This window comes from Haemaphysalis longicornis, unplaced genomic scaffold (genome assembly GCF_048455015.1).
Source record: "Haemaphysalis longicornis isolate Haplotype H1 unplaced genomic scaffold, Haemaphysalis longicornis Haplotype H1 scaffold_10, whole genome shotgun sequence".
In the NCBI taxonomy this organism is placed as follows: Eukaryota; Metazoa; Arthropoda; class Arachnida; order Ixodida; family Ixodidae; genus Haemaphysalis; species Haemaphysalis longicornis.
The window spans coordinates 30,409,011-30,430,526 of record NW_027526204.1 but is presented as its reverse complement, the minus strand read 5'-3'; the positions used below and the strand labels follow the sequence as shown (position 1 = coordinate 30,430,526).

The following is a 21,516-nucleotide window of genomic DNA, read 5'->3' as shown; positions in this document are numbered from 1 at the left end:
GGGCAGTGAAGAAGGTGAGCCCTGGAACGGCACCTGGCGGTGACGGTGTCCCAATGGGCTTGGTGAAGGTTTTGGGCCCCCTAATGTGCAGACAAGTGGGCAGGTTCCTGACTGAGACTCTGGAGAAGGCTGCCATCCCTGAGGAATGGTCAAGGAGTCTGTTAAGGCCACTGTACAAGGGGGCTGGGGACAAGACGGACCCAATGAATTACAGGCCCATTGCGGTGACCCCCGTGCTGTACAGGATGGCGATGCAGGTGGTGCGGGAGCGACTGCAGGGGTGGGCAGAGAGGAAGGGCCTGCTGGGAGAGCTGCAGATGGGTTTCCGGGCAGGCCGGCGCATTGATGACTGCCTATATGTGCTCACCCAGTGCATGGAGATCGCGCAGCGCACCAACCTTCCCCTCTATGTCGCTCTCCTCGACATCAGCAAGGCCTATGACAGTGTGGACCGGGAGCTCCTGTGGACCATCCTGGATAGGTACGGCCTGGAGGAGAAGGACGTGGACCTGCTTCGAGCCATCTACGCAAATGTAACAGCGCAGGTGGTCTGGGAGGGTCACACGGCAGCACCGGTTGAGGTTACGCAGGGGCTGAGACAGGGCTGTCCTCTGTCGCCTCTCCTCTTCATGCTGTATGTTGGGGGGGTGCTAGGACGCCTCGAGGGATCCGGCCAGGGCTTCAGGCTGGAACATAAGGAGGGTGGCCAGACAGTGGTGGTGAACATTCCGGCGCTCGTGTACGCGGACGATTTTGCGGTCCTTGCTGGCTCCCCGCAGGAACTGCAACAGCTGCTGGACACCTGTGCCATGGGCATGACCGAGCGCCACCTTGTCTTTAACCCAGCCAAGTGTGTCGTGATGGCTTGGGGTGTGGGGGCACAGCAGACAGCCCCCACCTGGCGCCTGCAGGGAGCCACGATCCACCTGGTCCAAACGGCGAAGTACCTGGGCGTGAGGCTGACCACTGGGACCAGTTGCTACCTCGCCGAGCATGAGAGCGAGCTCAAGGCAAGGGCATCCCGTAGTAAGGGCATGCTGGTCCGCCAGTCCCTGTGGTCGTTCAACAGGTACGAGGTGACCAGGGCACTATGGAAGTTGGTCGCCGTGCCGGGCATCACATACGGGAACGCCGTGCTCTGTCTGTCCTCGGGCACCCGCGAGTTCCTGGAACGGTGCCAGCGATGGGTGGGGCGACTGGCACTGGGCACCCATGGGCAGTGTACGACGGAGGCGGTGCAGGGGGACATGGGGTGGTCCACATTCGCAGCGAGGGAAGCAGTGGTGAAGGCGAGCTACGAGAACAGGTTGCTTCGCTTGCCTGTCACAAACGTGGCTCGTCAGACACTCCTGCACACCATCTACGCCAGCCAGCCAACGAGGTGGACGAAGAGGACCAGAGCACTTCGGGACCGCTTCGGACTGCCAGCGGCGACACTCGTCACGGTGAACCCGTCGAGGGAGGTGGTCCGGGCCCAGGTGCAGCGGTCCGAGAAGGCAGAGTGGCGGGGGCTGGCGTCAGCGAAGCCGTCTCTGGAGGTGTACTGCACCCACAAGGAGGACATTCGCCGGGAGACACTGTTTGACAACTCCAGGGGCAGCGGCCTGCTTGCGGAGGCGAGGGGCGGGGTGTTGCGCACTCGAGTATGGCGGGCGCGCTTCACGACGGGCCTGTCGACGACTTGCGCCCTCTGCGGAGGCGCCGAAGAGACTATTGCGCACGTGGTTGTCAACTGCCCAGACATCCTCCCCGCCGCCCGCACCACAGCCGTTCATGTCGCGCTTGGCTTCGCCGAAGAGAAAACCGAGACAGAGCGTGGGGAGGTAGTAGAGGTGACAAAGAGGCGCCTGGAACACTGGTGGTCTCACGGTGCTCTGCGCCGCACATAATGTGGAAACTGTGTTTTCTTTCTTTTTTTCTTTTTTGGCTCCGCCGTGTGAGACGCGGCGACCCGCTGCAAAGGGTACAGCCACAATCGCCATCGCCATCGCCATCGGCATGAAGTGAGTAAAGGCCGGGCGGGATGTCCAGGATGCCCAAGTACGCGTGCCTACAGGCAACAGGACGCGTATGCTGCGACAGATATTGGTGTGGACTGCAGCGATGTACAGAATGCGCAAGCACAAAAATTGTTAAAAAACGGAGCGAAAAGAGAGTATTTGATCATTGTCATCGTCATCGCGGTTCCCAGCTGGGTAAGTCAAGAGAAGCCAACGCGAGACAATTTCACAGTCAATCTCGCAGTCAATCTAAAATGCGGCCGAGTAGCGGATGGAGCGCCTGGGTGTTTTGAGTGCGAATCAGCGAAATTACGGCCTCCTGCGCTGTTAGTAGCCGCTCGTAGCCTTTCCGTAGCAGCTGGCAGCCTTTATTTATCTGGCCGCACAGCTGTTGCTCGAGTATTGCATTGTGCCAGGGGCCTACATGTGAGTCAGCTGACGTTCCTTCAGTGAGCGACTGCGTTTAGTTTAGGAAGCGACCGACCGATCCCCACTGGACGCAAAAGGACCATGGCCGACGTGAAGATCAACATGGGTGATCGAGCGAGCGAGTCGTCGATTCTGGACGATTTCTGCTACAACAACAACGTCTCCAAAGCGCACGTCGCCGTTCGCCTGGGTGAGCTTCGTTTCATGCACCGCCTCCGAACCCTTTCGAAGTTTTGGCTTCGCGCAAAGTTTGTTTTGGATTGACACCGCCGTGTACGCCGCGCGTGTTTTTTCGAACGCAGGTTTCCTGCGAAAGGTGTACGGCATCCTGACTGTGCAGCTACTGGCGACGACTGTGATTGCAGCCTTCGGAATGTTCACCCCGGCTGTGAAGCTTTACATCAGCCAGAAGTACGTAAGCCGCTCCCGGCGATCTGCATGCTCAAGTGATCGCGTTTGACCATCGCAGGGACAATTATTTGAAAGGAGTCGGACGAGCGCATGCAGGCAATGAAAAGCGGAGATTGCGTGATATCCTGTCGTTCTGTTTTTTTTTTTTTTTTTTTTTTCCGGCCGGGACACAGGAAACCGCAGTTCCCCGTGACGAGTAGTGTCCTCGGATTACCCGTGTATAATCCGCGGCGAGCCCTGTACTGATAAACTATTCTGGTCGCAAAAAAATTATTATATAAGATGCTGATTCAGTGGCGTCTTATGTTTTTGTTCCGTTGCTTTATTTGCGTTCTAGTTATGAGTACGCAGGGCTGCTTTTCAGGCCGTTCTCGCTGTAAACAGGCCTTCTACTCTATAGCTTATAAAGGAAGTCAAACGCTTTTTTGTTAATAGGTCAGATACTTACAGAACTTCTACTTTCCTTAAAATTGGTCATATGTATATGTAGCAGATCTTGGCACCATTTTAACCCGTTGTGCAATGTTGGGGGAACTCTGTAAAAGCGATGTGCGCAGAGCGGCCAAGGACGATGAGCGGACACAAATTGGGCGGCCATGTCTTGTCAAAGGCTGCATCAGATGTGCAGGAGTGCATCTGCAAATGTAGGTCAAGTTGACAGAAATCGACAGACATTTCAAGTAGTGCGTGATCTTTAGCGCAGCTAGCTGTAGGAATCTTATTTTGCCCACATCTTTGCCGAAAATTTTGAAAGATGCTTGACACAGTAGTCCACTACTTGCTCACTGTAGGAACGAATTTACTGGAATTCAAGACACCTAGTATGCCCGAGTTCACTCAGACTGTGGCTGTTAGTACTTTGAGAAGAGGTGGCACTCAGTCAAGCGGTCACTAATATGTTTCGGGGGCAGGTACATTTTGGAGATGTCGATGGCATAAGGTCACCGAAGGTGATTGGTTTCTTACTATATTGCATGGGAAATGTATAGTGCATCAACTGGAGTGTGTTGAATGGGGACACATTGCTGTTGTCGACACATGTACCCAAGGGTGTGATAGGGTGGTCGTACGTAATGGCTGAGTGGACTGTTTGTAGCCGCAGCCAAATCCTCTTTCCTTCCCTCATTACTCCCAAGGCAATTCAAAATTACGTGCCCGTCCCCCATCCTGGAACACTGCGTCATGCACTTGGCTTGGGGTGTGCATTGCGAGAAGTACTTTCGTTTGGGGGGTGGGGAAAACGCAGGGCTATCGGCCAACAGCGTCTCTGTGCAATCTGAACTAGTGTGACGTAGCTGCTGGAACACTAAGGAATTAGCAAGGTCTTTCCAAGGCTTAAAAACAAAATCTGCTGACATCTGCAGTTTTCACCGAGGAGAGAAAAAAATGCAGATGCCAAAAGGAAAAGAAATGCGTGGTTAGGGTACCAGTAACCTTTTGACTGGCATGGCAGCGTGCCGTTGTCTCTGAAGAGGAAAGTGTATGACAGCTGCCTCTTACCGGTACTCACCTACGGGGCAGAAACTTGGAGGTTCACTAAGAGGGTTCAACTTAAATTGAGGACGACTCAGCGAGCACTGGAATGTAAGATGATAGGTGTAACATTAAGGGACAAGAAGAGAGCAGAGTGGGTCAGGGAACAAACGCCTGTTAAGGACATATTAGTAGAAATTGAGAACAAGAAATGGACGTGGGCAGGGCATGTAATGCGAAGGCAAGATAACCGCTGGTCATTAAGGGTAACAGAGTGGATCCCTAGAGAAGGCAAGCAGGGGGAGGCAGAAAGTTAGATGAGCAGATGAGATCAAGAAGTTTGCGGGCATAAATTGGTCGCAGTTAGCACAGGACCGAGGTAATTGGAGAATAATGGGAGAGGCCTTTGCCCTGCAGTGGGCGTAGATAGGCAGTGATGATGAACCTTTGGAGTGCATAACATTTTTCCTACTTGTGTGAAGCTTACAGAGAGCATTCCTGGTCACCTGAGAGTTTAGTGCACAAAAAAAAAAGATGAAACAGGCTGCTCAGTACCAGCTGGCGTGCACTGTTCCGCTTTGAACCAACAGGCACCGTTCACAAGCTGGGCTTGTGAACGTGTGTGTAAAAGGTCGCGGCCTGTCATGTCACGCCCTGTGGCTTTTGCTCTCTGCTGTGGTGCAGCCAGTGGATAATGACGGTGGCATTCGTGGCCTCCCTGGGGCTCCTGTTTGGCCTGATGATCAAGCGGCGGCAGACGCCCACCAACTACTACCTCCTGGCCGCCTTCGTGAGTGTCTCTCTCTCTCTCTCTCTCTCTCTCTCTCTCTCTCTCTCTCTCTCTCTCTCTCTCTCTCTCTCTCTCTCTCTCTCTCTCTCTCTCTCTCTCTCTCTCTCTCTCTCTCTCTCTCTCTCTCTCTCTCCCTCTCCCACTCTATTGTAAACCTTAAAGGGGCCCTGCAACACTTTTTCCAACTTCTTTCGAAATCATAATTGTTTGCAGAACGTGGTCAATTACGACATCCAGTACCCAGATTAGGGGGTCGCAAAGTACCTCAGCCAAAAATTTTTGCTCTATGCCCATCAGATAACTTACAGCATGCTCAGATTTTTCTCTCTTTCCCGAGCTTGGCATTCTTAGAACACTGCAGTTTTGTCATTACGGCAGTGCAGCGGCTATTGGCCGGCATCCCTTCAGTTACAGCGATGAATGCATTCAATAGCCACTTTAAAAAGAAAGCCACAAAAGCAGAGCAGAAACGGACGGCGTATCTGGTGCGATGAGCCAATCACGGCGTGCCTCTTCGTGCTGGCGATAACTATAGCTTTCGAAGTGCTTCCAGACACAAAGGAGAGAGTAAGAGCATTTATTCGAAGTGTTGCAGAGCCCTTTTAATCAGCCAGATTTAGGGGAAATCCCCAAGGTGGAGCAAGTTTCTATAGAGGAAAAAATTGGCATGCACCTGAAATGCAGTTTTGTGTGGCTACAAAGGAAAGCTGGCTACGGCTTTCTCGGAAACTTTGCAGTTGAAGAAAAATTTGTCTTCGTCCAGGATGGCCTTTGTAGCCGTAATACGGCTGCTTTTTAGGTGCGTGTGAAATTTTCCTCTGCAGTATTGCAAGCCCTGTTCTCATGTTGTCCCCCTTGCAATTAAAAAAGGATTCTCGCACTGATCTAGTGTTGCACCCACTGCAATGGCGCAGTGGCTAAGGCGTTGGTAGACTAAGCCCAAGGAAGGAGGTTCGATCGCAGCCGCTGTGGCCGCTTTTCTGGGGGAGGCAGAATGCGAAAACGCCTCTGTGTCAAGATTTTGAGGCATTTTAAACATCTGCCGGTAGTCGGAGCCCTCTGTACTATGGTGTGCCTTATTAATTTTGGGCCCCCCTACAGACACACTGTGGTGTAGCTTCGGAGCATTAACCCCCAAAATTTCAAATTTTGAATTTGACGAAGTGCTCTGCGTCTATAACAAGGACTTGATTGATTGATTGTAGGGTTTAATGCGCCGACGCAACGCAGTCGATGAGGCGCGCCGTAGTGGAGGGCTCCGGATTAATTTTGGCCACCTGGGGATCTTTAATGTGCGCCAAAATCTCGTACACACGGGTGTTCTTCGCCCCCATCAGAAAAGCGGCCGCCACGGCCGGGAATCGAACCCGCGACCTCGTGCTCAGCAGCAAAACGCTTTAGCCATTGAGCCGCCACGGTGTGTGTATAAATTATAGGGACTCAACAGGGGCACTGTATTTTGGTCGACACATGGGTTTATAGCCAGTGTAAGTGGGTTTCCCAGCATTTCTGACCCAGGGTGTTGTCTTGTCGGCTGATGGTGGGGGCCTCCACTGACACCAAGGTTAATTTTCAGAAAAGTCCTTCTGGCAAGCTGTAAAGGTTTCGATTGCACAACTGAGTGTTCAGGCACTCTTCCTGTGTGTTTATTTAAAGCGCCGTGGTTCTGTCCATCATGCAGTGGTAGAAATGAGGGTTTGAAATACATTCCTCCCCACTTCCCTGTTGAGCTGGCTGTTTTGACACGAAGAATGAAGTCCCCTCGAGCGAAGTGTTAATTCTTGCGAGCTCGGTGCACACATAGAGAAGGAGTGCAGCACTGTGTACCAAGTGAAACCCTCACGGTCATCCCCTGTCCTTCAGTGAAAGGCATGTCCAGTTGGCCTTTCGAAGCGACAATAATTTCCTTTAAAATTAAGGACTGCGGGTTGGGCGTGTTGGTATGGACTCGTGATGGGTGAAGCGCAAACAAAACTGGGTGCTCTGTCCTGCGTTCTTTCCTGTCCATGTTTTGTTTGTGCTTCATGCATCATGAATAATTCCCAGGCAGAAGCACACTTGGTGACAAATGCTTTATTCACAGAGCTGCACAGTTTGAGGTGAGGGCAGTAACTAAGACATTGAGTGTAGCAGATGAATGGGACATTGTAAAGTGAAGCGGCGGGAACTAGAGGCAGTGTCTCTGGCATCACTATGACAGGGGCCACGACAAGGCAGAGTTTTAATTTTTGCGAACTAGCCTTTGGTAATGCATTTACCTTCATTCCAGCCCCAAAGGATGTTTTCTATTTGTTTTCAAGGAAATACCATGTTTTCACGTTAAAAACCCTGCACCAGAAATGTGAAAATTTCAGTGGCAAAGTAGCGATATGAATAATATGTGGGGGTTTTTCCTTTAGTGCAGCTTCACGGCAGTGCACGTTGTGCAGTGAAGCTCCAGCGCAGTAACACTGATTACAGCTATTGTGCAAAACATACAAGGACAAGGAAGGAAAAACAAGGACGAGCGCACTCTAACCGCTGAATTTTATTAGCAAATTGTGGCTTCCACCTTGCAGTTGGTGCATTCTACTTGCTAAATGTACGGTTCTTCTGTCGACATAGTATGTGATGGGTTGCCCTCAAGCACAAAAGCTTTGACGCAGCCTTTCCTGTATCAGATGTGCAAGCATTGCGCGAAGATTTTTTTTTTCTTTTCCGGCAGGCTGGAAGTGGGAGTGCGGATTACATGTAGGGGCACGTTATACGCGCGAAAATACGGTATACAAAAACTTTCAAATTTCGCTTAACGGTTACGTGATATGGGCAGCGGTGACATACCATAATTTGGCCCTGCATTAAAACATGTAGCTATCATTGTATTAACTGCTTGTTAGCATTCAAATTGTACGATCAGATGAAGCAGGAGGCTGTAAAGGAAAGTTTGACATCCACCTAAATGCAGCCATACGGCTACAAAGGAAAGCTATACAGCTTCCTCAGAAACTTCGCAGTTGAAGAAACTTTCCTTTACAGAAACTTACTCCACCTTGGGGATTTCCCCTAAATCTGGTCGATTGGCAGGAGGCTGCTGTACAATCATACAGGTAGCTTAGGTTGGTGGCTGTCCAACCTAAGCTATCGCACAAACAAGATTCTGTGATGTCATGGAGAAATTACCAGAAAGTGGCTGCTGGCGAGCTGCCACTGCTTCGTACGTTTGCCTTGCTATCGATTACTTGTTTGAAGTTTGCAGTAACATTGGTATCATTGTTACGTTGACAAAGCAGCTTTCTTCATGAACCGAGCATTGCCTTCATGGCCTTTTTAATGCCCCAGCCGCTACTCAATCCCCATTCCAGAGCAAGAAGTTTTTTGGGATTGAAAAATTGCCTGAAAAAGCGTTTTTTTAGGTATCACTTTTCCCTAGTTTGCACAGTTTTTCTTCCGAAAAGTTGGTATTTGGACAGTACTAGGTACTTATGAAGCCGTACAGACCTGATGTGATGGAAACATTAACAGCTTCTCTAAATTTTTTTCCTTTTTTTGCCATGAGCTGTATTGCAGTGCTAGGAAATTCTTGAGAGGCATATCCCAGCATGGAGAGCAGCTAGAAAGATAATGTCTTTTGCAGCATAAGGCTGAATGTTTAAACCAGTGGTTCTCAAATGAGGGTCCGCGGCCCACAGGGGGTCCGCGAGAGCATTTTAGGGGTCCGCGAAGCCTCCCTCAAAACTTTTACCCCCGCCACTCTTTTCTCGATTTTTGCCAGCACTTGCTTGCAATGCAAACGGGTGCGTTTGTCGCATTACATGTGCGTTTAGTTTCTCTGCGTAGCATACATTTTAACATCTGCTTTTTGCACAACACGCCAGCTATGAGAAAGAAAAAAGACAGAAACAAAATAGTCAGCATGTAGGTGTTTAGAAGACTTTTTAGATTCAAGAGCCAACTATATACCATTATGACGTGCATTGTCATTAACGTCAAGCAGAATACGCGGGCATGGGGTAAGTGTGTGGGCGACTTAGGCTGCAAGTGCATATTGTTTGACATTATGACACCTACCAACACATGCTCCGTCAAGGGGTCTCCCATCACTTTCGTAAGCACAAAAGGGGTCCCCGGGGCAGCCCTGGCTGAGAACCACTGGTTTAAACCATCCAATAAGGGAAGCCGGTTCTGCATATTGTGTTTCAGTAGTTGTTTAATTAGCGTTATTTTTAATTGGTCAGCAGGAGTACTTCTAATGTAGAAGATGGAATCGTTGTAAACTTGTGTGTGATTGCAAAACAAAAAAAAAACTGCTTCCCAAATTTTATTCTTCACAGCTTCTGGTATCTATTCATACCTTGCTGGTAAATTTTTGTTGGTTAGTTTTTTTTTCTATTTTTTTCAAAAACAATTGAGAAATATTTTTTTTATCATGAAAACCAAATACCTTACATCAAAACTAATTGGATATTAGAGATCGCCAAAGAAAACTGAACAAGCCCACTAAGTTTAATCAAGATTCGTTGGAAAGCCAGTGTGCCCCACTTAATAGTGAGCAGGACCTTAACGCGCCATTCTGGAAATCCCACTTGCTTTGCGAACAACGTCTGTCCAAAATGTGGCAGATATTTGCCCCTACAGTTGGGCTTTCTTGCAGTAGCCCTCATTTGACCTTGCGTGATGGGGACAATGTTTCTGTGATATGTTTCCCCCAGAGGCGAGTAGGAGTTATGTGGCACACGCACTGCCATAGTGACTGCATTCGGGTATACATTACCATGTGCAGTCATGGACAAATGGAACGCGATCAAGAAATTATTAATCATGACACACAAATAGCACGATTTCTTTCGGTGTGGGTCAAAGTGACTTGCGGTCTAATTACAGTAACAGAGTTGGGAAATGTGGCTTTCCAAATACTACCAATAGCGCGACATTATTGTGGTGCTTCCAGAAACAGTATTTTTCAGTTCAGTGTGCTCTGATTGACATTTTTGTGTTCACACATCATTTCCCCATGACAAGTTTATTTGTTTATTGTTTATGACAAGTTTATTGTACAAGTTTACATGGTTATGCAAACCTGCAACCTGTATGTGTGAGGGCAAAAATGGCAGTCGACAAAGCAATGTGCTTGGGAAGGCCCCACCCCGTTTGCTGTCTGGTGGGATTTTTTTTTTTTCACATTGGCATGCTAACGGTTCCTTTTCTTCCTTTCTCATTTTTTCAGACTCTGGTGCAGGCCTTCACTGTTGCAGTCGTGGGTGAGTGCATCTCTAGACGAGGGAAATCTCTAGAATGTTCGTTTTGGTGAAAGCAGCAGCAGTGCGAGTTTCAGCATCAGGAGAAGCCCAGGAACTAGCTTGAGCAATAACTAAGGGCCAAAATTAGGTCTTGCGCTACTGAAACTGACCCATTGTGAAAACCATTTCTCTTCTTTGCCAAAAATATTGCTGTGGCATATAAATCATTTGCTTAAGATGGGCATAATTCAATGTCCTCCTTATAGAATGCTCGTAAATAATGCTAAAAAAAAAAAGGCAAACCCAAGACTTTGTCTAAACTTAAAAGAAAATTGGTAAGTACTTGTAGATGAAAGCCAGTACACTAAAACCTTTTACAAGGGACACTTGGTTATAAAAGACGTTTGAATGAAGACGGTTTGGTTGATTTCCCTATGTTCACCATGTTAGCAACATTGTATACAAGAGACCTTGTTTACAAGAGACATGTTTCCTGGGTCCCTTGAGTGTCTCTTGTAATGAGGCTTTGCTGTGGCAGTGAAAAAACCATGGTGTTCTTTTTGTATATAATCAGTTCAGTAATACCTCCTTGAAGAAGAGAGAGAGAAGAGCCTTCATCGGTCAGGAAGGCTATAGTCCTGTTTTGGCAGGGGCTTAAAGGATGGGCTAAGATGAAGTGGGGGGTAGTGTTCGGGTGTCATTATAGAAGAGGGGAGCAGACCCATCATTCTGTACTGCTACAGAACAACTGAATAATTTGTGCACCACACTCGTTCAGATATTGCACAGAACAAGAAGAGACGATTGTTCACACTTGTGTCCATGCAATGCACAATTTTGGATGGCCTCCTTGAAGAGAGCCAAAAGTTTTCTGTTACCAGCGAGTAACAAGTCTTCCTAAAAAAAAAAAGCCTTCTCAATGACTGGCTTTACGTTTGCAGCCCATACAAGCCCTTGAGGCCAAGTAATCAACTTTTGAGTTGAAAAAGTGAAGCTTGGTGGCAAACATTTGGCGATGCTCACTGTCAGTTAGTTGTGCTTTTAGTTGGCTGAGGCCTTGGAATCGAAGCCGTGCTTGCAGAAACCAGTGCAGTGCACTAAAACGGAGGCTGGCACGCTCTCCCATCGAGGAGATGTTGCGTGGCAGGGTGTTCTCATCTCTCCAGCTGCTTCAGGGAATAGCAAGAGGTTGTCGAGGGTGTACAGGATCTATGCGGCTTTCAGAAGACACGAAAAAAAACGGTGGGGTAACTTCCCAGAGTGGGTGTGCGAGCGAACTGGCAGCATGCACATGATGATGTGATGACGGTTCGAGTTTTATGGCGCAAGGCCAGCTAGGACAAAGAGCGGCAAAAAGCGGTGATTAACCAATACAGGTGAAAAGGTGACTACTAACGATGATGATGGTTGTGTTGAATGGCGCAAGGGCTTCTAAGCCAAGAGCGCCAAAACAAGGGTGTGTTAATGTCGCAGGTGAGTTAGTATATGCTGCATGCTTTCGTTAAAAGATGGTTATGTAAAATTGGTGTAGTTTAGGGCCAACGATTGTCGGTAAAAAGTGAATAAAACTAGTTGAGAGAGTAGAAGAAGATTTGGGCTAAAAATCGGGGTGCCTCGGGGAGAGTTTTTGCCTATGACAAAACTGAGTGTCAAGGAAAAGTACCTCAGCAGTGTCCTCATTACTGACGGACAAGCTGGAGTCATGTGCGATAAGAAATTTTCTTAAAAAATCAGCCTCGGCCAAGTTGTCTAAAACTTTTTTGTAACTACTACTAACTTTGCTTTGTGTTTTCCGACTACTAACACGCACATGATGACTAACATGTACAGTGAAAGATCGTTGGTACGTTAAAATAATAATAATAATAATAATAACACAAGGGAGAAACATACAATCTGGGAAAACCGACTATCTGGTAAGAAACATACTATGGGAAATTTTTAGTGTTCACAATTGAGAATGTAGTCACCGGGAAATCGTACGAACCAAGAGTGTGTGAGCGGGGTTCTACTGTACTGTCATGCACATGATCACACGGGAAACTAAGGGGTGTCCTGCCTCCAATTCGAGCAGGAAAAGCGTGGCAGGTACGTCATTGTTCTGCTGCTGCCTTTGTGGTAGCTTGGTGTTGTGCCCCCATGTTGGTGTGCGTGGCAGAGAAGTGCCCTTTTCTGTTCCTACGCACCAGCCTGGCTGGGAATCCCCCGTGTCAAATACTTGCGTTGAAAGCATCGAGAGCTTGGTGCAAAGTGTGGAGGGAAATGTTAAGCGCTCTGCTGTCAGTTGTAAACGACACTTGAGTTGAGTCCTGAGGCTGCCGTGAGCAGGCTTCAAAGGCCAGAGGGTGCCAGCTACCTGCTTACTGCTGCGTTTTCCCCTGCATAGCTGCGCCAATTGTGTGTGGTGTCTCTCTATTCCTGCGGCAACGCTCCAGCCGACCTGTCGTTGTCGTTGTTGTTGTCGTTGCCCCCTGACCTTCCTCCCCCCCCTGTGTTCGCAGTGTCGTTCTACGACCAGCTGGCCGTGCTGCAGGCCTTCCTGCTGACGCTGGCCGTGACGGGGGGCCTGACGGCCTACACCATGCAGAGCAAGCGGGACTTCTCCACCTGGGGTGCTGGGTGAGTGGCTGCTGGTCTTGGAGGGGAAGCGGCCAGCGTTCGTCGAGGAGCGATCTCCACGCAGTGGCACTGGGATTGGGGGCTAGTGTCACTAGATAAGGTATCAGAGTACCGCCACAGGGGCATGCAAGTCAGTAACGGCGGCCATTTTGGTAATTATCAGTGTTGCCAGATATCCGCATCTATGGCGTGGCCGCCAACTTCGACCGGGTCATTTGTTAACAACACTGCCGAAGATGCAGCAGAATGAAATCTTTGGATGCGCTTCTGCTGCTGAAATGCTGCTATGGGCGTTATCTTTGATTTGCGTTCGGGACGACATCAGTCGCGGGTAGCCGCAGAGCAGGGAGGACACGCTAAGCCTACCTGAGTTGGCTGACTGAAATGCGTAAACAACCAAATGGCGGCGCCCGTGAACCGTCGCATTATAAACAAATGTCACGTGATGCAAACTGACCAGTGATCATGGCGGCAGCACAGAACAGTAGGAGAAAAGAGTGGTGATACTCTGAAACCTTATCTAGTGACACTAGGTGGGGCTATTGGGGCCATCACAGGAACCACGTTCCTGTTTGCTTAAGCCCGTACTACGTCTGATTAGTCTATATGCTGTCTGACTGTACATGACAGCAAGAGACCACCCAATGTTGTTTCCACGTTCTCTGGTGGGGCCTTGGCTGCTCTTTGGGCTGTAAACACAGATGCACACGCATGCAGTCGGGAACAAAATCTGCATTCCACACTACGCACCCTTTCTGCTCACTACACACACTCCAACTTGGGTGAGAAAACGAGCAGCATTACAGTTCGTGAACATCTTCGACAGAACTCTGTCTGGTTGAGTTTTTAAACTTGAAGAGGCAAATACACCAAAACAATGCCCCACTAGTTACATTGGGGAGACAAGGAACTTCCCGGAACGCCTCCGCCAACACAAAAATGACGTTCGCAAGTCCGACACTCAGCGCAGTGCATTGGCCGAACACTGCGAAAAAGCTGATTACAGGATTAACTTTGACGGCGCGCAGGTGATTGGCACCGAAACCCATTACTCACAAAGATTACTCCTTGAGTCCTGGCACATACAAGGGAACCGGCAAGGCCTGAATAGATCCCTCGGAGCCCTTCCCACCATCTAGGCCCACGGCCTCCGACGCACAAGGACAAGATTCCAGTAAGAAAAAATAAAAAGAAGAAGACACCGTATATAACCGCTGCTTCTTGTCGTACACAGTCATCCCTAATGAAGGAGCCCAGTTGGCTCCGAAACGTAGGGACCGCTTTGAATAAACGCCCTTGGTTGGTGAATTTGCCTCTTCAAGCGTTACAGTTCACATGTGAAGGTGAGCAGGTGTGGAATTCAGTAGCGTGCACTCATCGTGTGATGCTGCGGGAACATTCAGTTTCTACTCGCATGCAGTCCACACTTTTGCTCACGAACATTCAGTTTCTACTCGCATGCAGTCCACACTTTTGCTCACGAACATTCAGTTTCTACTCGCATGCAGTCCACACTTTTGCTCACGACTGCACATTGTGTTTGATCATGGTGCCAGTCCCATCCCCAGTGGCTCCTGAAGGCAGCCTGAAGGTACATCTTAAGCGTCAAGAGGGACACACTCAATGCTTGTTTGGGAAGGCTGCCAATCTACAAGTTCTTGCTGGCAACTGGTGTGAAAGGGGGAGGGCGCTGCAACTTATTCTACGTTGCTTGAGTGAGAAAAACACAAAAAAAAAAGTCAACTCTCTCTCTCTCGCTATTTGTGCTAACAGTAGCTCGCTCTCATTGGCACTGATCTCAAGGCAGCCACTCGCTTACCACTCCGCCCACCCACGGGCTCAACAGCCAGCGCTGCTTGCATACCGTATTTTCACACATATAACCTGCCTCCTGTATATAACGTGCACCCCCACTTTCAGCCCGGCAGAAAAGAAAAAGCAAAATCCTGGCATAGTGCCCGCACATTTGATACAGGAGAGGTTGCACCAAAGCTACTGCTCAAGCAACACATTGCATACTATGTACACCGAAAAAGCGTATGTTTAGCAAGTAGAATGCACTGAATTTAAGGTGGAAGTCACAATTCACTGATAAAATTCAGTGGTTAGAGTGCACTCGACTTTGTTTTTTTGTCCTTGTCCTTGTATGTTTTGCAAAATCACTGCCATCGAAGGCTTAGTCACTGTCACTGTGTTGGAGCTTCACGGCACAATGCACATTCCTGTGAAGCTGCACTGGAGGAAAAACCCCGCATATTATCCGCACCCCTGCTTTGCCACTCAAATTTTCGCATTTTTGGTGCGTGTTATACGGGCAAAAATACGGTACGTACTTGGTTTGCACACATGCAGCTTCTTCTCACAGCTCAGCTCATGAGTGTTAGCAAATACGGAGTTGGGCAGGCACACAGTTTGCACTTGGCAGAGAGAGACGAGGCGCACAAACACACGGCGTCGTTGACTGCAAATTGAATGTTTGCATGAACTCCTTGCTTTAATCTGCACTAATTAACCTTCTTTGGACGCCTACGTGTTGTACTGGGGCGCAAATCAGGGCGTGATTGCAAAACAGTAGAGGGGAAAGTGAAGCATGGTAATTGTTGTCATAATACCTCCGTCACACGGGCACTTTCAATCCGGATTGAAGCGAAGCATGATTGACTTTTTGAGCGCATTCGGCGCACCGCCGCTGCTACACGGCATGTTTCAATCCCGATTGAGAAGTGGCACCGGTCGGCCTCACGTATGCCAGACGGCGCCAAAAATGTAGGTACTTCACGGCTGGCATCTGGTAACTTTGCTCAGTTGTAGGTGTACGTAACTATACGAGTGTTACCGCACGCTTATTTGGGTCAAGTTAAGTCGATAAAATTTGCGGCGTTAGTTGAAGTTGGCAACTTCTGCGCCATTGGTTGGCGGGGACGAGAGTATCACCGCTTTCATCCGATCGCCCTTGGAAAGCGCAATCATGCTTGAGAAACCAGGATTGAGTTCAAGCGGGATTGGGCTCGATCGCTATTGAAAGTGACCGTGTAGCAGCGCCCGATGCGGATTGAGCTCAATCCGGATCAACTCAATCGCGATTGAAAGTGCCCATGTGAGAGGGGTATAAAGAAATGCAAGGGCATTTTCAAATACAGAGGGGCCTCCCAGCCGCGGAGTACTTTCAGCGGCAAGTTCAGAAATCCATGTGGGGTCTCTCCGATGATGGGAGAGGGGCCGCCAGCTCTGCTGTTTCTCTGTGCCAATTTTTAAAATTATTATTGCTTTTGGCTTAAAGAATTTGGCGTTTCTCTTTGGCTAGCACGTGTGGCAAGTTTGGCACGTGCCTGATTTGTGTGCCGGCTACCCGGGTGAGGCTTTTCTTGAGCAGCTTCGGCGTCGCGCGGGAAAGCCAACCTCCAGGCTCGTGCGTTAAAGCTCGAAAAATGTGCTGAAGAAGCCATGCCGAAGTACGAAAGAGAAAGACACGTACGGCAAGATTAGTCGGGGTATTCTTATCGATTTCACAGTGACACGCCCAGCTTGATAAGGAAACAATTTGGTCAAAATAAATTGGGGACGTCACGTGGGAAATAAACAAGTTGTTGTGGCACGGGCTGTGTCCTTCATTCCTCCGGTGCCCCCCTGTTCCCCCCCCCCCATGATTGACCTACTCGCCAAATTCAATCACCCCTTTGAAAAATGGGTGATTTTCATAGTGGATGAAAAATAGTGGATGCCTCGCAGCAGCACTAAATTTTATTTCCCCGTGAATTGTGGCTGCGCAAAAAATTCGTGTACTGGCAGTGGGTAACTGTATAGCAAAAATGCCCAGTATTCACCTATTGCCCATGTTTCCGCAGCACTGTCAGAAGGTCTGAGGGCATTCACTTTGATATGGAAATGCACAAGCCTCCTACCTTTGCAAAACGAGCTGTTTTCGTGGCTCTTGTATTGTTTTTTTTTTGTTGTTGTTGTTGTTGTTGTTGTTCTTGGGGGAATTTATTCCCTGTAAATAACAGTGGGTCTTGTAGGTCGGTAATCGACACGCGCCAGAAGAGGTTGTTCAGCTTCCACGCAGTGGCCCCAAGCCTAGCCACGTCCTGCTCCTAAAACGACCTAAAGCACACCATCTTTACTTGTGAAAAGAATGCGTAGACTTGAGCTTGGAGACTATTTTACAGGGGCAGGAAGGCACCGTTCTTGCGAAAATCTTGGCGCAGCTGGGCTCGAACCCTGGGCGTTCAGTCCAAAACCCCAGACTCTGCCCCTGCGCGTCTGAAGCCCAGCAGTGGTGTTCTCTCAGAATTTGCTGGAAAGAACAGAGGGAATGTTGCAAGCATACCAGTACATGGCGCTTGACGCATGAAGGAAGTGACAGGCTTGTACAGCAATTGTCTTAGCTGGAGCAATGCTTTACCCACTAATCGATTTGATTGATTGATTGTAGGGTTTAACAAGCTGACGCAACGCAGGTGATGAGGTGCGCCGTAGTGGAGGGCTCTGGATTAATTTTTACCACCTGGGGGGGGATCTTTAACTTGCGCTGAAATCTCGTACACACGGGCGTTTTTGCTTTTCTCCTCCATCAGAAAAGCGCTTTACCCACATATCGTCCCCTCCTGCCTCGATGTAAGGCGATCTAGTCACAGCTGCTGCATTTCTCTCAAGTTTAAGTCCCCCACATTCTCCCGAACAGTTTTTCAGCAAAAGTTTTGAGGTGTTCTACTCTGAGGGCGAATCTGATGTTCCACCTAAGCGTGTGGACGACTGTACCACTCACAGCGGAACGGCATCTTGTGTTGTTGCGAGTGAGCCCCCCCCCCCCCCCCCCCTCCCCCCTGGTGCAGGCTGTACGCCTTCCTGGTGGTGCTGGTGGTGGGCGGGATGCTGCAGTTCCTGCTGGTGTCCAGCCACCTGGAGTTTGTGCTCTCGCTGGGGGGCGCCGTGCTCTTCTCCTTCTTCATCATCTTCGACACGCACATGCTCATGCACCGCGTCTCCCCCGAGGAGTACATCCTGGCCACCGTCGAGCTGTACATGGACGTGCTCAACCTCTTCCTGCACCTGCTGCGCCTGCTCGGGGAGGCCCGCCGCCACTGAGAGGGGAAATAAAGCGTGCGAGTCGGTTGTGCATCACGATGTGCGTGTCTTCCGACCGGCAGAGGCAGGGACCACATAAAACGAGCGCTGACTCGCAAGAAAACGGTTCTGCACCCTCCAGCTGACAGTAAATAAAGAACGGGGAATTTCAAAAGGTTTTGGAAGTGTCGAAGATGGTGCTGTACCGCTAATGAGTTGAAATGCGCAAATGAAATAATTCGGGCTCGATAAATTGTACGTGTTGCAGTGCAGCTCAAGAAAATGTCTTTGAAGAAGACATTTTGCTTGTGGAAAAGCCGCTCTCCTGTTGCGTGTGGGGTTGAATACAGTCTTTTTGTTCTACCTCTGTGGTTGGTGTCCCTGTTTCTTGCTCATCATTGCGGACTTACTCGGGTACCAGAAGAGAGGGGTGCGTCGTCCAGGGCCACTGGGGGGTGTCCGTGTTGCAATGAAAGTTTCTGACAAAAACACCCTCAGTTGCCACCACACACCAATTGATTTCACACTTTTTGTCTGTTGCTGTCTGTCTTCGTGTAGTTCCCTAAATAGTCTTACTTCTCAATTTTATGGAAGGAGCTTTCGTAAAACACCTGAAGGAACTGTGGGGTTTGAAAAAGCCTGGTGGTTAACTAAACTGTAGGTTGCCTCAGTGGTGCTGTCTGCAGCAGGAGTTCACCAGGGAATTCCTGCATGCCATGCAATTTCTTCACTTCAGGAAGGACCCACGCTCTCCATTAACTCGCTCACCGCATGACACACCTCTGTTTGCTAGTGCCCTGTAATGTTGTTGCAAAACAATGCCAGTGACTGTGTGTATGGGCCAGCTGCCTTTGTGCCATGCTGGGTCACCCACGTCACATCACACACAAACCAAGTTGCCCTAGAGGAGATGCTTCGCTGCCTGGTTTACAAGGTTGAACAGAATCGACAGCTGGGCTAGTTGGTATCCGTCCATCCTAAACAGCGCTTAATAAAACAACGAAAAGAAGGACTGTCTTGTGTCCCTTCTTCTCGTCGTCGTTTTGTTAAGCACTGTTTAGGATGTATTACAAGGTTGAGTCTCGCTTTGTGGTGCAGTGGGCACAAGTGATGACGCCGTCGCTTGTGCCAATCGGCCAGTGTCGTCTCGGACAACCTCAAAGAGCCGCAGTGCTGTGCATCTGAATCAAGCATATTGCATGCAGTACCAACAGCAGTACTCATCGGTACTTCTATATTTACATGTGCTTTCATAACTTCCACTGTTTATCCAACTATTCTTACTGCTATAAAAAAAATGTGCCCTAAATTTAAGCACAAATAGCTCGTTCGGCAAGCTTTTAAGCTCTGGCTAATTTGCGTTTGCTTTTGCCGGCCTCAGCCAATCGCAGAGCTGGCACATAACGACATCATAGGTTCTGTTGCGGGAAACGAGCGAGTGGGTAGCATGGCCATTTTATTTTTTCCTAATTACGTAGCTTATTTGAGTGAAGTGGGCATTATAAGTGGTGTCAGTATGATTCTAACGAGGCAATCTTTCAAATCAACTAAACTTGTGTTTTGTCTGCATGGCCCCTTTAATAATAAACCAATTAAAAGAAAGGTCACCCCAAGGATGCAAGGTGTGCACGCAGCGCCAGCTGTTGGCAATTGTTGCAGTGCAATTACGGTTCTTCAAGGGAAACTATCAGTGCAGTACGTCCTAAATTTGTCACCTTCAAACGAAAAAAAAAGTGACCATCGGCATGCACCATTCGCAACCCCGAGTTTGTGGCAACAATGTGTGAAACAACCAAGATGGCTGGCATGTACAGGTTTGTGGTGCAACTTTTTCTGGCCCCCGGTAGGGTGGCCACCCTACCCCCGGGCTGAGATCTTTTCCACTGCAGTGCCTAATGGCAGTGCGTCATGCAGGCAGAGTGCATTCTATTGCCTGACATGATGGACTTTGCCTCCACACTCCATCACGGAAATGACGCCAGTACACCGTTGCCAAAGTGACCTGCCAGCATGACGTCGCTCAACAAGCACACCCACAAGACAGCCGCCGAATCGCCAATAATGCTCAGCTGCAGATTTCGCTGCACATTCCACTTTCGTGTTTTACCGATTCCTGTGGGAGAGAACTCAACCACGGGTTTTTTTTTTCTTTTTTGTGCTGCGCACTTGCGCTTTATTTTTTTTTTTTTTTTGATAGCAGAATGTTTGCACCACTTGTGGGCCGGGCATAGCTAAATCAAAAAGCTCTAGTTTAAAATGATTAAAATGATCGCTTGAGGGAGGATAACATGATGTGGATGTTTTTACGTGTGAGCGTTTGTCCCTGTTTTTAAGAATCCTGCTGGTGGTGCGAGCACATGCGCCAATCTCTGCTTTGTTTTCTTCAGAGAAGAGAAATCGGAAGAAGCGACCGGGCTCTCGTGATATTGCAGCTAAGTGCTGAGAAGGAGACGCAACCACAAGAGTCCACCGGCTCCCAGCACCTCTGTGCTGTGCTGAAATGAGTTTAAAATAAAAAAATGGCTGTGGCTTCGCTCGGCTAGGCCCGGTTAGCAAAATACCAGCTCAGCACAGATGGACCAGCGTACTCGCTCCCTTCTTCCATACAGCGGCGGCGAGTCACGTGGTTTCACCTCAAGGACCACTCACGAACGGAAGCTCGCAAAACTAGGCTAGTGAAGCTTTCGCTCTAAAAATAGGATACGTATACGGTTATACTTCTTGATCAACTGGAGAAGGTAGCACGCATGAAGTGCATACAACACATTTTCAGAGATCGACCCAACGGAGGCCATAAAGGCCAGACGGTGGTGTAGAAGTCTCTCTTTACGAGAAAACCGAAGTGACCAAGACTAAGCTTCCAACCTTCTAATGTGCCATTAAGTGAGCCAGAGGTTCTACCATGTTTTTCTTATTGCTTTTTTAGTGAGACACGTGAGAGCGAAAACGCATATTTTTACAGAAGCGATCTACGTGTGTGTCCACGACCTGTTTGGCCACAATTCCTGCGGTGAGTGAGTTGAGAAAGTACAGTGCAAAGAATATTCGCACAGAAAGAAAAGCATCACCGGCCGGCTATGCGACCCCGACAACAACCAAAGAAAAGATGTTCGGGGGATAATCAGCGGGATAATTAAGAATATTTTCATCTGAGAATCCATAAAATTTAGTGGCCGTGAGTATGCACCCGTATTGTTGCCACGGAATTAAGGGGCTTCCCAATAGTGGGATCGTCGATTTCACTGCTCGAACTGCCCGCACGTACAGGAGCAACTCTTTAGAGGAGGCGTTCAGAAGAACGTCAGGAGCGTGAGGACTCGCGGGAAGTTGGGAACAGCAGCGTTAGCAGCGCCCCTATTGCGAGCAACGCCACCTGCGCAGCCCATTTCCTCGCATCAATGGCGTGCTGTGCACAGGGGCGCAGTGATGACGAACTGACTGGCGCGTCTTTTGAACATACTATGAACATGGTGGGATGCTTCCAACTTGGCATGCAAATTTGCCCGCTTGTACT

At 49.0% G+C, this 21,516-nt stretch overlaps 2 protein-coding genes across 2 annotated transcripts; both read left to right on the top strand.

Moving 5' to 3' along the window:
- Positions 1–320: 320 nt before the first annotated feature.
- LOC144158338 (uncharacterized) lies at positions 321–2,000 on the top strand. The gene has a single exon (XM_077689158.1). The coding sequence runs from the start codon at positions 375–377 to the stop codon at positions 1,887–1,889; it is 1,515 nt and encodes a 504-aa protein (XP_077545284.1). The 5' UTR covers positions 321–374; the 3' UTR covers positions 1,890–2,000.
- Positions 2,001–2,228: 228 nt separating this feature from the next.
- On the top strand, positions 2,229–18,062 carry LOC144158339 (protein lifeguard 4-like). Its single transcript, XM_077689159.1, has 6 exons — positions 2,229–2,619; positions 2,732–2,840; positions 4,998–5,103; positions 10,307–10,340; positions 12,821–12,938; positions 17,771–18,062. Exons 1-6 carry the CDS (start codon positions 2,511–2,513, stop codon positions 18,021–18,023), a joined length of 729 nt encoding a protein of 242 aa, XP_077545285.1. The 5' UTR covers positions 2,229–2,510; the 3' UTR covers positions 18,024–18,062.
- Positions 18,063–21,516: the final 3,454 nt, after the last annotated feature.

Bases quoted from the DNA above. Each gene is read 5' to 3' on its own strand.
- LOC144158338 (XM_077689158.1), top strand. From the start codon at position 375: ATGGAGATCGCGCAGCGCACCAACCTTCCCCTCTATGTCGCTCTCCTC.
- LOC144158339 (XM_077689159.1), top strand. From the start codon at position 2,511: ATGGCCGACGTGAAGATCAACATGGGTGATCGAGCGAGCGAGTCGTCG. The intron at 5,104-10,306 runs GTGAGTGTCTCT...TCATTTTTTCAG, and splicing joins ACTACCTCCTGGCCGCCTTC to ACTCTGGTGCAGGCCTTCAC. The intron at 12,939-17,770 runs GTGAGTGGCTGC...CCCCTGGTGCAG, and splicing joins TTCTCCACCTGGGGTGCTGG to GCTGTACGCCTTCCTGGTGG.